Below are 17009 nucleotides of genomic sequence, written 5' to 3' on the forward strand. Positions count from 1 at the left end.
ATGGTGAGAGTGCTAACATCCCGTCAGATTTTAGAAAGGTGAGAGCAAACGCCTCTTAAAAGAGTACTTTCTTTCTCATCACAGTCAATCCCGAAGACATTAATTTCCTTGAAAACTATCTGGGGGAATATATTTTTTATCTCCTTCAAAAAGGAAAGATTGTCTTGGGTAAGCTGTTAAGGAATTGATTTTGGAGTGTTTTCTTAAAAGGAGAGCAATCGTCCAATATGGCGGTAAAGGATCAATGCTTCAGTATTCGAGGAAATATGGCGCGTCGGTTGACTGCTCTTACGTAGCGTGGTTTCGTGCAATAACAAAAAACATTCTTCAACACCAACAAATTTAGGAAACCTTCGAAAGATTCTCAGCAAAGGAATGGTCAAGCTGCTTTTCTTTCATATAGTTTTACTGCGACTCATCTCTGCTTGATCGACAGCGCGCAGCACAATCTATTTCGATCTTGAAGAAAATCTAAGTGTGGTAAATGTCGGGCTCTGTTATTGCTCAAGTGAGCTCAGTTTTGGAAAATCTCCTTGCTGCTCTTATTGATCCTCTCTCCCTTACCCAAAATGTCTTTTACTAATTCTAATCTGTACGTTTCTTCATCAGCTGCAATTAAAAACTCCGCCCATGTTGTGCAGGGCTCGATATATACTTCTCATCAGTACCACTTTCACATGGAAACACAGGTAAGAAACTCATTGTCCGTGGCAAAATCTTTGCAAACCTTTGCGACCGTTCCAGATGACTCGGTTTATTTGCAAGTACACATAAAATATTATTTTCATATAACAGACTGTATACCACGAATGGCGTCAAAAAAGTTAGTTGAGCTGGTTGTTGGTCCGCGGCCCTACTTCCTGATTTTTTCTTGGGGCCCTTCGATTTTCGTCCCTCATCGGAAGGTTGTTTCGCAAGTTTTTTTTAATTTTTGTATTTTGCTTGACAGGCAGCGCTGTGTGTTCCTGAAGATGATGGCATAACTGTCCACTGTGCAACTCAATGCGTTGATGGTACTCAAGCAGCTGTTGCGCAGACTCTGAATTTTCCTGTTCAGAGGTAGGTTTTGTTTAGCGCATATTTAGACCATTCCGGTGTAGAAAAACTGTTGTCCCTTTTAACTCGTGAAGACGCGTAACTTTGAAACAAGTTGTAGTGGTTAGAGTGAACATCGGGCACCGATACCACCATCCCACGTAAACTTTGATTGGCATTTCGCTGACCAGTGAACGCCTGTGAAATCATAACACTACTTAAATACTACGGTCGGTTATATTTGATAAGTCAACAACATGGCTGCAGTCTTTGCAGCTAAGAGTACCCGCGTACTCGACCATCGACAAAGATTTCAAATTTCTCAGATCTAAGAGTAAAGTCTTATTATTTTACATCTGAACCAGTCCATATACTTTCTTTCGCCTGCTACACAGACACTCTTCTGCATTGTCAAGCAACTTTTCCTCCCTTGACTAATAAAACTCCTAATCATTTTCCATCTCAGTTCTGTTGAAGGTGTTTACTGTGCATCAACTAATCACTCTTCTTGTTTTGGCAGTGTGAATATGAGCGTGAAGAGGTGCGGTGGGGCATATGGAGCCAGGATCACCAGAGCCAATCAGATTGCTGCAGCATGTGCCTTGGCTGCATATGTTACAAAAAGGTTGAAATTCATCTTACAAGACTGTATTTACCCTTGCCCACTAGTTTTTTTCTAAAAACGTCTATATTATTTTTCATATGTTTGATTGTGGGTCACAAGGACGTAAGACTATTAAAACAAGAGCTGCTTCATCACTTAGCTTGTCTCAAACGTTTTTGCAAGGAATTCCCCCATCCTATTCTCATGCTTGTAATGCTGATTATTTCCTTGGCAATCACTTAGGATGATTCCCTAGCCGTGCAATCAATCGATCATTTGACCGTCATTTAATTAATTAATTAATTAATTAATCAATCAATCAATCAATCAATCAATCAATCAATCAACCGATCAACCAGTCATTGTCACTAAATCAATCGATCAATCAATCCATCTACCAGTCAAGCAACGAATCGAACCAAGCAATCAAGCAAGCAAGCAGTCAGCCATTCAATATCAAGCATTCAGCCATTCGATCAATTGACCATTTGATCGACGCCCAGTTGTATTAAGTCAATCAATCACCCAGCCAACCTACTTAATAGTTCATACCAGAGCAGAATTAGTCTCCTTTGTTCAGATAAACCTTATCCCCGTGTTAAGTCCTATTTTCCTTAATAGGCCAATTCGTATGCGGATGGATCTAAACACTAACATGGAGATGATTGGATTAAGAGAACCATACAAAGCGGCTTACAAGGTATGAAGCGGAATTTCGGCACTTGAAACATAACAAGACGGCTGTTTACTTGTTACCTGACTTTTTAGCGGACATGCGTCTTAATATGTTACAATGGATCGTTCACAGTATATTTATTTGTCTATAGGTTGGTGTGACAAATGACGGCAAGCTAAATGGAATTGACCTGAACTTATACGCGGATTGTGGCTCAAGCCCAAATGATCTTGATGTGCTGTATGCTCAAACGTGGGCTGACAATGGTAAATATTGTTGATCGTGGTTATGTCTAATTCAACAAATACACGTGGTAAAGTAATATAGACCAATATGGCAATGGTAAGCTTGTTTAATGGAACAAAGAACGGCCAATAACTTAATCAAAAGTCAATATCGAACAAACATCACATCTCATACTGTCATACTATCTCATACTAATATATACACTTGATCTCTCTGCATTCAAAAATTGAAGACATTAACCGCCACCTTTTTTATCTGAAAGCGAAATTAAATTGTAATGTCATTGTGGTGTTTTAAATAAAATTAAGCCAATTTGATAGGATCGACATTTGGTTTTCTTATCCGCAAAATTCTTTTCGTTAATCTAACACAGTTACACTGTGCTGTTATAATGTAGTCTGATCTGTGTAGGTGACCAATGAGGTTGGTTAAAAGAGAACTAATGAGATGTCTTACACGCGAGTTAAATTTATTCATTTCAAAAGTAGTGTGGTAGTGCAGCAGTGTGGCTTGGTACTTTTCCACCCCTGCTATGGCAAACCAAAGGAGATTCTACCGTTCCTGAACACTGTAAACGTTCGACTCACATATAAAGAGAATCAGTGATGAGCAATAAGCATAAGCGGTCTATCTTTTGTACAAAATTCATTAGTAGGTTTTCAGATAATTCTGCGCTCTTTAGAATCTACTTTGGATTAATAGGAATTATACTCCAAATGTTTTTCCCTGAAGGGCGATTTGTTTGGTCTTGGATTGATTATTTTCCTTGTAGACTCGGGATTCGTACAAAGTTTGGAATTCTCGAAAAAGTATTGAAATCTGCAAACAAGTTTTCCAGACCTGGAAAAAGTATAGAAAATAAAGATAATAAAAGTCTGGGAAAACGGAAAAACGTGTGGAGTTTTGTTGAAAGCTGCAACAAGTGCTTAATTGCTATATGAAATCTTTGTCCGATAGTCGGAGTGTGATTTTACTCATAACCTTGAGTCTGGAAAAATAAAATTATGGTTTGGAATAGTATGGCAAAAGTATTGTTATCTGCAAACAAAAATTAAATCTGTACGAACCCTTTATTTAAGACTACTTAGAACCGTCTTAATCGACCATGACTTCTTTGTAACCATTATCATCATGGACCTAGATTGTTTCAATGTTACCAAAAGAAAGTTTCATCACATCGTTTCAAGATTGCAAGTCGGATCTAAGTGGAAACTTTCTTCAGGAATTTTAGAAAGAAGAATATTTGAGGAATATCTGATAGGACTTAAGAATAACTGTTGCTGAAAATATTCCGCTTCAACTCTTGGAATAGAACTTTCATATCCCTGCAGACACTTTACCTTGAAGGTCCACCTATCACACCTTTTATGTTCTTTTATCTTTAGCATATTTTTGTCCCAATTGGAAGATTGTGCCTTATGCTACTCGCACTCATACACCAGGAAACACGTGGTGTCGTGCACCAGGTTTGTGAAAACCTTCTTTTATAGCAAGTCTTTAATCAGTGCATTGTAGTAAACGCTAAACAATCAATGCTTCAATTATTCAAAGACGTTTGGTTTGACGTGCATGTATCATGATTAGCGTACGGGGGGAGGGATGGCCCGGTGGTGAAAGCACTGCCCCCCCCCCCTACCAATGTGGCCCAGATTCGATTTATAGTGAGTCATAGTGACCCCATAATATGTGGGTTGAGTTTGTTAGCTCCTAGAGCTCTCTGGTGCCTTTTATCTCTAAAACCACTTTTCTGATTTTGTTGGATCCTTAAGCTTCCACCCAAGCAGTGTTCGTAATTGAGACTATTATGGAACACGTCGCTACAGCTTTGAAAAAAACGCCGGAGGAAATACGAAAAGCGAACTTGTATCAGAATGGACAGGTATGTTCTAATCAAAATTTAATATAGCGATTCACCCTGTTTATTTCGATTCCTGTAACGAGAAGGAGCTGAACTCCCCCACAATGGAGCTGTCCTCCATTTCTCAGCTAGCTTTAGGTCACCTGTATTTAGCTATTGTTCAAAATGTTATTGTTGATTAGAGTAGCATGTAGATAGTCACCGCGCCAGTACAAACACGGCAAAACGAAGATAAGTTCCAAGAAGTTTCTGGGCTGTCTGAGATGTCACGTTTAAGTAAGAGTATCCTGGAGCTCTACCAGAATGAATTATACACCAGATTCATACAAACATTGTGCATAATGGTTTAATTATTGGTAAGTGTTATCTTTACACAACGTAGTTACTGGGAGGGAATGCGCATGTCGAGTGGTCACGTTCCATGTCAATCGTTATAAAAACAACGAGTAAATCCGACCTGGAGTAAGAGGTCTAAACTAACATTGCTCAACCCCATTAATGAATAAACGTGACTTTCAAACTTGGTTAAGCTGTATAAAAACCTATCTCTTTACAAGATTAAAACAGATAAGCAATAATACTAAATGACATCAAAGCGACGCCGTTTTCAATATTCTGAATGTTTTCGCTAGTCCCAGTCTCTACTCCACCCAGCGGCGTGGAAATGACCTTAACTTTGCCGGCCCATCAAACATTGCTGTTTTAACGAAAAGCAATTTTTTTGTGGAATTTTGCGCAGTTCCATAAAAAGAATTAATTGGGCCAAAAACATTCTGCATTCAAAAGCGAGCATATTCTTAGCAACTTTTTAAATAGAATGATCTCATTTCATTTTGAGTACGCAGGTTCGCGCCCAGGCTCTCTCAGAAAGAATACTGTTTTAAGCCACCTTAAAAGTAATTTGAGTCCCCGGCGTTCTCAAAATGACAGATTTTACCCCTTTAGAGTATAACTACGTGTTGGAATCTACTTATGACAAAAAGTATTTGTAAACTACAAATCGTTCATGGGAAAAATAAGTGTCCTACTTTAGCTTAAAAGACCCCGAGACATTTAGTTGGGAACATTACAGAATATTGAGGGAAGGTTTCGTATCAAATGTTACAAAGACTGCACCAATGTCTTACGAGCGCCAATTTTTGCTTGTTTTTGCAGCAAACTCAGATGGGACAGACATTGAAATATTGCAACATATCTACTCTCTGGAGTGGTAATTTCTTCACCATTTTCTTTAATGCTATCAATTTATTTTATATAGAAACATCCAAATGTTTAAAAAAAAACTGCTAAAAAGTGTAGCACTTAACCTTATGAAAACAAACATTCCAAAAAAAAAAGCTTGGCCAAAAAGTAATAGTATCGCGGCCTTTTTGTCCTGTTCCAACAGCCAATCCATGTGTCTAAGTGGCGCCTACTACAACGTTACCCTGCTCCATAACGACCACTTCGTTATCAGTTGCGTCTTGGGGGGGAATCGTGGCTTTGGAGCACTGGTCATTACCCTCTACGTAGACATTTTTTAGGCTCATTGCGTTTTCTTTCTCTTTCTTATGAACCCCAGCCCTTTTTTGTCGTTACAAGAAATCAGTGATCATTGCCTTCAAATGCGTATGAGACTATTAACAGCGATCACCTTGGTTGCATGTGGATACACCTTTGCCAATCGTTTCCTTTCCAGACAAATTAGCCACAAGTCATCATCTTTCTTCAACAGACGAAATTCCTGGTTAATCTGTAAAATGGCATGCATTATTGTTATGTTTTGTTTCTCGTTAGATCTCCTACAGTCAAGTGACTTTCAGAACAGAAAGAATGCAATTGACACCTTTAACACGGTACACGTTATGATTAACCAGATGAGCTTATCAGTAAAATCTAGGGGTGAAACGATTTAGCTACACCTCGATACGATATGTATCACGTTACGCTGGTCGCGATCCGGTTATTTTCGATTCGATACACGCGCCAATACAAGCTTTCTTTCTGTTTGTCCGGCTGAAGAATTGGATGGTACGGAGAGCGAAATGTGGCAAATGTTGCACTTTCGATTCAATTGCATCGTCAAGTTCGTGGTGTTTCCCAATTTAGAACTGACATCAGTATTTAAAGCAAATTTTGCAAGTAGCAGCATTTTCGTCGGCATCTCTAAAAACCAAAATACTTCCAAACAGGCGACCGAACAGTTGACGGTGGGTTCCCCAGTTTCACTAGTTCAGCCATTTTTATAAACACATGCTTCACGATCTCTTTAAACGAGAACGTTGATTGGATGCTGGAAACTCTTTTAGCCAATCAGATAAGTTTTATTGTAAGTGAGCCGCACCGAATCGAAAATGACTGAAACAGATTGAAAATCGAATTGAAATGTGTGTATCGCGGTTCAGCTTGCCATACAATGAAAGAAACGTCTTTGAACTCTTTAACTTTGTAATGCACTTCCAAACACTTCTCCTGCGTGCTTTGATGGATATCAATATAATACATGTATGTCAACGCTCCAGTCGTAGTTTTGTGATCCAACTAATTTCCCTGTAAGGGATGCTGAAAATGCTTGTAGTGAGAATTTTGGAATGTTACTATGATCCCATCGACAAGGTAGTAAGATATCATTCTTTTTGAAATTAAAAAAAGGTTGGTTAATGCCCAAAGACAACAGGGCAGTATTTTCTCGAATCATCAGGTGGCTGTACAAACGAAGCTACCGCGTTTAATACTTATTGAAATTTGCACCATAACAATTTGACTTGTTTCATTTTAAGGACAATCGCTGGAGAAAGCGTGGGATCAGTGTGGTTCCATTGAAATATGGAGTAGGATACGGGGGCACTATGTTTACTGCAATGGTGTCGATATTTCACACGGACGGCACCGTGGCCATAGCTCATGGAGGAATTGAAGTTGGGCAAGGAATAAACACCAAGGTCAGGTTTCATTTCATTAAGCGTTACCTCATTATTGACACTTGTTCAGCGTCGTCAATCGTAGTCCTTCCCAATCGTTTCGTACAATGAACTGATGCCACATAGACCAGGATAATTAGGGACAAAAATGAAAGGAAGCGCAATACTCAAGCATATGATCTGGGACAATTATAGTAATGGTCGTTTTTTTTCTTTCGTTAGACATCAATCTTTTGCCCGGTTTGCCAACTGCAACTGTAAGCAAAAGCACGTGATTATAAGCGCCTCTTTAGGTAAACCACCAGTAGCGTAATTTTAAGCACATACTTGTTTAAAGGTTCTTTTTCTCTAGTTTTCTCTCGGAGTCGCCGTGAGGCAATCTTAAACACGAGTGCGAAGTAGAGAAGGGTTTTACTGCATGCTTTCGCGCAAAGTCATGTTGATGCAGGTCGAGTAATTTGATTTAGTGGGGTGTCGTCCAGGCAGCTGTTATTTTTGTTTTCCTCAGGGTAAGACTCGTTGAAATCAAAACTTCTCAGACAATCAGTCAGCAACAAACAGCAAAACGATGAGTAAAAGAATTCATTGTGACCAGCCCATACCGTTTTCTTGCATTCTTCCGTTTCAGGTAGCTCAAGTTGCCGCGTACAAGTTGCAATGTCCATTAGAGATGATTGCCATCAAACCCACTGCAGCATTTACCAATCCAAACAGTAGGTGTTCTTTCAAGAGCTTATAGAGACTGCGGTAAAGAATTTATTTGGATCTTTTTCTTCCGTGTTTTCACAAGAAAATCCCCTTTATTTTCTCTTTGCATTCTTCTTCTCAGTAATTAGCCCCCGTTTGCCATACTAAATAATAAATAATAATTTTATTAATTTCTATTGCGCAATCATAACCATATTTATTATTATTATTAATTATTTAGTTATTGCTCTTCACATTCTTCTTCTTAGTAATTAGCCTCTGTTTGCCATACGTTTCTTTTTGACATTTTCGTTTAACAAGTTGTTGGTTTGTCTACTCGGAAGTGGTCTCACCGACCGCTGACGTAGCCAATGATCTTAAATTGTGATGATAAGGTTGTAACGGTAACTAAGATATAATAAATCCTGATATTTGGGTATTTTCACAAAAAGGAATACGTGCTTAGCTTTGTTAATGTCGGCCAGCTGATGACAACTGTGACAACTAACGATGAACGAATAACCACAATTTCGTTAATATAATGCAGTACATTGTAAAGTTTTCAAATCTGGCCTGACCTACTGGTGTTTTGGCTCCGTTTCCATGTTCCGTTCGAACTGTGGCAAGTCCCCCCAAACATAACAGTGGGCTTAACTTACTGTAAGTGATGGACGTTCATCGTGGGCAAACTCCCAACTATTTGAACTTTTGACCCAATCACTGAGGTAGGTGCAACTCCCTCCTGGATTTTGAAACGTTCAAACAATTATTACTTACAGGTGCAGCCACTGGTGGAAGCATTACAAGTGAACTGTGTTGTAAGGTAGGTAGACTGTTCTTATAGTCCACATTCATCTTTTTTACCGCGTTAATAGTTTATAATGCGCTATTGGTCTTCAAGCAGTTATTCTCTGACTATATGACTGATCATTGACCCCCCATCATTGCAACTACAGGTGCAGCCGGCTATCTTCCAGTTTTCCTAAATAAGATTACCAAAAACTTTAGAGTCGCATTTTTGTACTGATGTAGATCAATAATAATCTGTTTTGTATCGAGCTGTTTTCGGTAGGTAGCTGTACCTGAATAAAATCCCACATAGTTCAGTTGACCTTTCTCGACAACTTCGTAAGACTTTGATAAGTTTGAACTGGCGTGATTCATCCGGTTTTCAAACACCGAGAAGTGGGTTGAAAAAACGAGGCGCCGCTGTTTTTTTTTTTTTTTAACCAACTTTGAAGTGATTGGAAATAGGATGAAACTCTCTTGCAAGTGTTTGATGCAGCTTTTAACACTAGCGATAATTCTTGGAGGAATTAAAAACAAAAGTTCACCAAATTTGTAATAATTAAGATATCACATTCCTAAACCTCCTTTACGGTAGCGATTTCGTTTGTTTTTCCCTCATAAATTATCAATGAGTTTGAGAACATTCACGAAAAGGATTTTGTTTTAAACGTGAGTATTTTTGGCAGCGGAAATGCTAAATGAGGCTGCATTTCGACGGCGGAAGTTGCCTTAAAAGAATGTCATTGATAATACAAGTAACATCTTAAAATAATGTTTTTATCACGTTCGAGAAGTATTCCCTAAGGCCTTTTCCCTTTAATTATTGCTTTTTTTTGGGTATTTTTCAATACTTAGACTGTGATGGGATGCTGTGATATTTTAAATAAAGTGATTGATCCAGTCAGAAAAACCATGCCATCCGCCACATGGCCTGAACTGATTGCCAAATGTTACGAGGATGGGCTGGACTTATCAGCTAAGTACATGTACGTCCACTAAAAAATGAGATGTTAAATAATATTAGGGTGGAATCAGCAAACCAAGCAACTTGGTCTCTCAGGTAAAACACGAAAACAGTATGGTGCTTGTTTATTAACTGTCGTTTTACCGAGCTTATTTCGTCTTCTGGGGAGGGGAGAGGGGCGTTTCCGCCCCCTTATCTCAACTAGAAAGTCCTATTTGAGCGGGCCTGTTTGCAGCGTTCTCTAACGTGGGGGATTTTTCATTTTGTATTTTGCAATGTTTATCTCTGTAGTAACAAATTCTTACCAGCTGCAGTTGATGGAACCACCTGGACTATAAAAACTCTTTTGAATTAATTACGATTTATGCCGCTCAGCCCAAGCGAATCGAATAAGAAATCCTAGAAATCTTGTGCTCCATGTCAAGATGGCCTGGGTAAATCAGTAGGACGATGTTTATGAAAACGATTTTTTCGTTGTTGAAAACAGAGTGCAATAAAATACTTCGGCCACAAAGTCTAAAGTCAAAAGTTTGATTGGAATGTGAAGTCTACACATCAAATTTGAGTAATTGTCTAAAAAGAAATATTCAATTGATAGCTTGCAGAGGTGTAGCAAGAACCCGGCGCACTTTCCCCTATTAAAACCCCTGGCCGGATTGCGCCATGATTTTCAAAAGGCGGCCATTTTGGATCCGCCATTTTGGATTTCCCAAAAACTTCAGAGAACTACCAGAATTCACCAAAATGTGATTAAAAAGCAACCGAACATCAAAATGATGTACAAACATGAAAATTACAGTAGAAATGTTAATTGCTGCCAATTATGAACTAAAATTACTAGAAATACGTGATTCGCAAAACCTCGCGAAGCTAGTGCTGGGTGGAAAGCCCTCTTTTAATGCTCGTATTGAATATCAAATGAGGAGATAAAAGGTTTCTGAACATAGCAACTATTTTGATGAGCATGGTCTTTCCGTAGTTCCACTGGCGAGTACGAAATGTACAACGGGCATGCGGTGCTGTCGTGTTCGATGAATATTATTTCCCACGGATAATTATTTTACCGCGGCCACAAGACGTGTAATTTCTTCAATGCAATCTTTCACAAAAAAATATTTCTGGAAGAAAGGGAAAAGTTTCTGCAGAGATAGTTCCATCCAGTGAATATTGATGAACATTGCAGTTGAAATTTGATCCAGCACTGAACGGAAAAACTTTCTTGATGTATGCACAGTTGGTCCAACGTCTGACGCTACTCACGCTAGTCTGTCTAACGCCTGTTGCTACCTAGCAACCTTCCCTTTGTCTGACGTCATTCATACTTTGTTTTTCAGCGTTGCCAGGCAGCATTGCGGACACTAGAACACTGATATTCAAGATACCGAATCTACTCTGGAGTAAATTTTTAATCGTCTGAATATTTTACTTCCAACCCGACATATAAGTGTTCACCGCTTCGGTCGTCGACCACTGACAGCGGAAAGGCAAGCTTATCGAAACTAATAACGTCGGCGATTACTGTACTAATCTTTCCAGCCATCTTTCCTTACTTTCATTGCATAAGTTTGATCTGTCGTTAGTGGAATCCTCTGATGTAGCATGTTTCCCTTGTAGGTCAAGAAACGTAACACCGACGCTTGAAGTTTACAACGTTTATGGAGTGACGTGTACCGAGGTGGAGCTAGATGTACTAACAGGGGAAAGAGAAATTTTACGCACTGATATACTGAATGATTGTGGACAAAGGTAAAATTATCGGCGATAATAGAATTCAAGAGAAATCAGTGGTCGCAGTCGCAGTAAATTCAAACTTTCTTCCTTTTCTCTGTTTTTCTTTTCTGTCTGTTTTCTGTCTACCTGTCTTTCTATTTTTATTTCGATGACGTTTTCCTCGAACTAACCAGTGTCCGTGAGGAGATAAGGCTATATTAATCAATTTTGTTTATCTCGGTGCTCTTCATGACCCCTCCTGTAAGTACATGACCTCTTTACCTTTCCTCGATATTTTGTGGTGACATAAAGCTGGAAGAGTTTCAGTTTTACCTCTTTCACAATGGCACGATTCACATTCTTAGCATGAATCCCGAGTTGGACATAGGCCAAGTGGAAGGAGCTTTTATGATGGGACTTGGTATGTGGCTGACAGAGAAAATCGCCTACGATCCTCAAACGGGAAGGAACCTGACCAATGGAACCTGGGTAAGGCTGGTCATTAGACTCTAGAATTAATTTCATTATGACGACTTTGGATGGACATTTTTTATGTCACTGAGACACGCCTGTTATAGCTTGATGTAAACAGAGGTGAATCACGAAGAATTAACAATTATTCACCGAAGTGGAGGTGAATAGTGATGGATATTTACCGAACCGCGAAGCGGCGAGGTAAATATCTATCACTTTCACCGACACTGAGGTGAATAATTGTTTTAGTATATACCAAACAAGCTGAATAAGAAGTGGACCAAAAATTACCTTATTTTTGACAATATATCGACAAATGGTGGGAAATTTTAAAATCTCGCGCGCCGCGCGGTATATTTTGTAAGCGAATTATTGTAGAAAGTTTCGTCTCACTTTCTTGCGGACAGATAAAACTTCTGGAGGCACTTGTTTAGTTGCTACGTGTCTTTTCTTCGATTGCTGTGTGAAATTTGTCCTGTTGTAGAAACCATACTGCAAAACATTAGATGTTTCATTGTTTACATTGTAATTATAGTGCTCGACCGACAGTTTTCGTAAACAATTTCTTTTGTACTTTTATCTTTCGCCTTAGAATATGACGTTTAAAGATTAAATAACTTACCATGTAATGCCGTCAAACCAAACTTTGTTGCCATTTTTGTATTTTTTGTTATAGCTGTCTCTTTTATCGAAATATTTTTCCTTTTAAGTGACCGTGGCGAAACGGGAAGCCATCTTGTTTCTCTTCGGCTGCTCGGAGGTGAATAGTACTTGGCTAATCACCTTCGAGCTAGCCAATCAGTGCGCGCGAAAAGCACTATTCACTTGTGTGGTACTAATAAACGATAATCTTGTTTTCTGGTTTCCACAAACTCTTTTTGGTAAACACACAGGATATGTTCCTTTTCGTAAGCACATTAACGTACCTACATTAAAAGGTGCTACCATAAAATTAGTTTGAATCACAATGCATTGTGGGATGCCACGGGGACAAAGCTTCTATCACCAATACATTAAAGTGCCTGTGAAGTGAAAATTGTTTTTAGGTAGTTATAAAATTTACCCTTTCAAACACGCGATTTCAAAGTTTGAGATTTCTGGGGTAAAAAATTGCCGATTTTGTGAGCGCTCAAAGTTGGGCTATTTTGCACTCAAAAATGGTATTCGAATCGCGCGGCCAAAATGCCACATGACAATAACCGCTGACGTCATATTGGTGCCAAGAATTGCAATTCATCATGGCGGAAGAGAAGACAGGATATTTCTTCATTGTTGGTGCTTAATGTGTCAGAGAAGCTGCTCATTTCAGAATCGCTAGACATGCTTTTCCTTTTCTACAATCCTCTTTGGCGGTAAGAACGGAATGAGAGTAAACAAACTTTTGGCACCAAGGTGACGTCACTTGACCCAGTCCTCTGACCATTTTTGAGAGCAAAATAGCCCAACTTTGAAAGTTCGTAAAATCCGCAATTCTTACCCCAGTACTCTAAAACTTCAGAATCATATATTTCAAAGTGCGAATTTTATAACTACACAAAAACGATTTTCGCTTCATAGGCACTTTAACGGAATCCTACACTATCTTCTATTTCTGATACAGGCCTTGCCCCCTCAATACCCGGCATTGCATTGCGATTCAAGGTGGCCACCAGATTGCCAAAAAGGTTGATTGGCAATGGGTGATGATGGATAGAGACATTTGCTCGATGTTTCGCTATCCAAATCCAATTTTTCACATCGTCGCTAATGCTTGCAAAACTCGACACCTCCACCAGGGGATTTTTAGATGTGATTGGGTGATACGTTCCCGTTAACTGTTTCCCTGCTGTTATTCCCAGGAATACAAGCCTCCCTGTTCAAAGGACATTCCAATTGACTTCAGAGTATCACTGTTGAAGAATGTTCCAAATCCACTCGGCATCCTGAGGTCCAAAGGTATTAAGGGGAGTTGGGTGGGTTTGAATTTTAGTATGTAAAGGGAGTCATTGACGGCATGGGGAAGGGGAGGGATAGTAAGGCTTTTACGCCTGGAAGAACGGGATTCTCTGAAACACAATCATGGCCACTCTAAATGAAAATGAAAATGAAAATGGTATGGCCACTGAACTCATTTTTATCGCCAGTGTCCTGGTATCAGGCTGTTATCACCTGTAGGGAACAGCCTAGAAGCACAGTACTCTATTTAGCACAATCATGACAACTCCAGATGCGTTAACTGCATTTTAAGCAGATATGAAAAAGGAAAAGTCATTGAATTTGTTTCCATTGCCAATGTCCTGTTATCAGGCCGTCATTACCCGTAGTGAACAGCCTGGATTGACCCAATCACAGATTAGCATTCCGTTGAAAACCATTCTTGATATAAGCAGCTATTTCTCTTTTCAATCATTTATTGCTGTATTTACTTTTTATTAGCCGTGGGAGAGCCTCCCCTGTGCATGTCCTGCGCGAGTTTATTTGCCGTGAAACACGCCGTGGAAGAAGCACGAGCTGAGATTGATAAAGGAGACACTTACTTTGCCATGAGTAAGTGGAGATTTTTACTTGTATTGAATGTTTTTGGATTAAAGAATTGTGTAATGTCCAGCATGTCACGAACATGGGACAGGGAACCAAATCTCTAACGACCTCGCTCACCTGGCCTCCAATACAGCAGTCTTTCATCATTCCAACCTCTAGGGGCTTTAGAGCAAGGGCGGGCGGCTATATTTGGTGGCGATCATCCTAGTAGCTCAGTGGCTAGAACTTTCAGCTGGTGTTTGGAAGGTCATGGGTTCGATTCTTGTCGGGGACTCCGATTGTTTTCTTTTTCCCACGCACGTGAACACCACATCTTTCTTTTTTCTTGGCCTAGGGCCAGATTCTAACAGAAAATGATCCTAGGTAGGGCATTCGGCTGGCTGAGTAGCGAGACCATCTCTCAGATGATAAGTGATGACAATCTGGAATACATCTCGTTAAAGCTCGTTGGATGCTTACTAAGATATGCAAGTTGTTTGCAATTTTTTAAGTAGGACCATTGTCTTATTAGGAAAGCATCTACCTAGCATACCCCCTCCAAACATACACATACAAACACAGTACTGATTTTTTTCACTTGCACCCCTTACACAATTTTGAGTAGAAAACAGCGGTTTAATCTGGGATGTGGATTCATTGTGATTTTTGTACTAAAATAATCGAAATTTCAGGTGTTCAAGACTTGTTGACAGGGTAGACAGACGATTGCAATGTCTAGTTATGGGACATTTCAGGTATTATTTTGTGTGGCTTACCTGTGATTTCTTTTTCCAGACGCTCCCAGTTTGGTTGAGGACACCCAGTTAGCGTGCCTTGTGGAACCCAGCCAGTTCACCTTGTAAGAAAACAGAAAAAGAGGACTCAAACACTGTACTGTTATATCTGTTAGTGCAGAAATCGTATTAATAGAGATGAACCAGTAGATGATAGTCTGACGAGTTAGTTATGCATGGTTATATTCGGGGAGAAATCATGTATTAGTTTGGTCGGAAGATCACTTGATTGAAGATAAATATCTGGCAGAAATTACACATTGTTTGTAGTTTTAAGAACCTACTCAAAGTAGTTCAAGTATAGTTTAAAGTATAGTTCAAGTAGTAGTTCAAGTTTTGTCAAAACAAAAGCAATTATTGAAATTCTGCACACTTACGCAATGATTGAACTATAATCTACTTTAAATTTGTTGTTGTTGGCCATCGACTTAAAGGGCAGAGAACACATCATCACGATCAAACGCCATCAACGACAAAGTCGGTGCGTTTAGTTTAATGAGGGCAAATGACGAAGAAATAACAGCCACACAAAGTATTTCCGAGTATTTCAGCTTATGCCATGATTGAAAAGCTAGATCATATAGGTTCATTCACATATAGCTGATATTAATATCATTTGTATTCTTGATTTCCGATGGACAGCTTCTGAAGCAGTGTAGTTTGTATAAGAAGAAACCGTGTACAATGTATATTCTCAAAGGAAATCGCTACAGTGACGGAGATTTAGAAAAGTGATCTTATTTATCATAAAATTTGACGAACTTTTGCTTTGAATTTCTTCAAGAACGATTAACAGTTTGAGAAGCTATATTAAACACTCTAAAGAGTGTTTCATCCGATTTCCAAACACCTAGAAGTTGGCTAAAAAAAAATCTGCTTCGCCTCGGTTTTCAACCCACTTCTCAGTGTTTTGTAAATCAGATGATAAGTAGTGTATATGTAAAAGAAATTGTAATGATACATGCTATGATTTTTTTGTAGTGTTTGCAGTATGACAAAATAAAAAACAATGTAAGCAAAAAATAAAAGTAAATAAAAATCGGATGAAACACTATTTCTTGTTCTTGATATATTACGTAAAATACAGTTTCGCCGATACTGGCTCTAGTATACATGGTCATTATGTTTCATCGCGAGTTTTATTCTGTACAATAGTTATCAAACGCAGAAGTAAGATGAACATTTGACCCAATTGAATAAAACTTTTACACTTGTGGTTTACAATCTGGGCCGTCTTGGATTGACATGCGCGTTCAAAAGAAACTTAATGAAAGTTCAAAAACGACTTCAATAATTATTTTAACCATGTTTATTGCATCCAGTGTCTGCATGAGCCACAGGCAGCCCAAGCTCAATATCTGAGAGCCGTTGAGTTATAAGGATTTGTATAGAAATACAACGGATTTGTGTAAAATGGTAGAAACAAACATTATTTTGTCAATAAAGTCAACTTACCTTACTGCTTATTGTATTCTTTGACATTTACCAGCTTTTCAAGTCGATTCGAAGCGATTTCGGTGAGTTAGCGTCATTCGGGTTTCTACTGCTAAGTGTAACGAAAGGCCGAACAGTATTTCAGCCATGCCCGAAGCACGAAATGGAATAAATCCGTCGAAAATCATCTGTAATGTCACAATTCCTTCATAGAATCAAAGAAGAGATGCATACCTATCCTGCCAGCACAACGCCGACTCAATTGAAACCGTATCACGTTTGCTAGAAAGATTTTCTTTCAAGTCAGCTCGCTTCTGAGATTTCGAGAGATGCGCGGCC

The 17009-nt window shown here is 39.0% G+C and overlaps 1 protein-coding gene across 2 annotated transcripts in view; it reads left to right on the plus strand.

Annotated features, from left to right (window-relative positions):
• The window catches only part of LOC146480069 (aldehyde oxidase 3-like), a 47298-nt gene extending 31010 nt beyond the window's left edge, over positions 1-16288 (plus strand). For both annotated transcript variants that reach the window (XM_085110147.1, XM_085110145.1), the window contains exons 24-41: positions 610-689; positions 950-1059; positions 1556-1660; positions 2261-2339; positions 2467-2581; positions 3947-4027; positions 4331-4440; positions 5575-5629; positions 6196-6254; positions 7179-7340; positions 7948-8032; positions 8786-8829; positions 9651-9781; positions 11374-11505; positions 11835-11958; positions 13782-13878; positions 14359-14469; positions 15238-16288. In XM_085110147.1, coding sequence (XP_084966273.1) covers positions 610-689; positions 950-1059; positions 1556-1660; positions 2261-2339; positions 2467-2581; positions 3947-4027; positions 4331-4440; positions 5575-5629; positions 6196-6254; positions 7179-7340; positions 7948-8032; positions 8786-8829; positions 9651-9781; positions 11374-11505; positions 11835-11958; positions 13782-13878; positions 14359-14469; positions 15238-15305 — 1748 coding nt within the window. In that variant the 3' untranslated portion in view covers positions 15306-16288. The remainder of the gene's footprint in view (positions 1-609; positions 690-949; positions 1060-1555; positions 1661-2260; positions 2340-2466; positions 2582-3946; positions 4028-4330; positions 4441-5574; positions 5630-6195; positions 6255-7178; positions 7341-7947; positions 8033-8785; positions 8830-9650; positions 9782-11373; positions 11506-11834; positions 11959-13781; positions 13879-14358; positions 14470-15237) is intronic.
• The last annotated feature ends 721 nt before the right edge of the window (positions 16289-17009 follow it).

This window comes from Pavona decussata, unplaced genomic scaffold (genome assembly GCF_977016875.1).
Source record: "Pavona decussata unplaced genomic scaffold, jaPavDecu1.1 SCAFFOLD_56, whole genome shotgun sequence".
NCBI classification, from domain to species: Eukaryota; Metazoa; Cnidaria; class Anthozoa; order Scleractinia; family Agariciidae; genus Pavona; species Pavona decussata.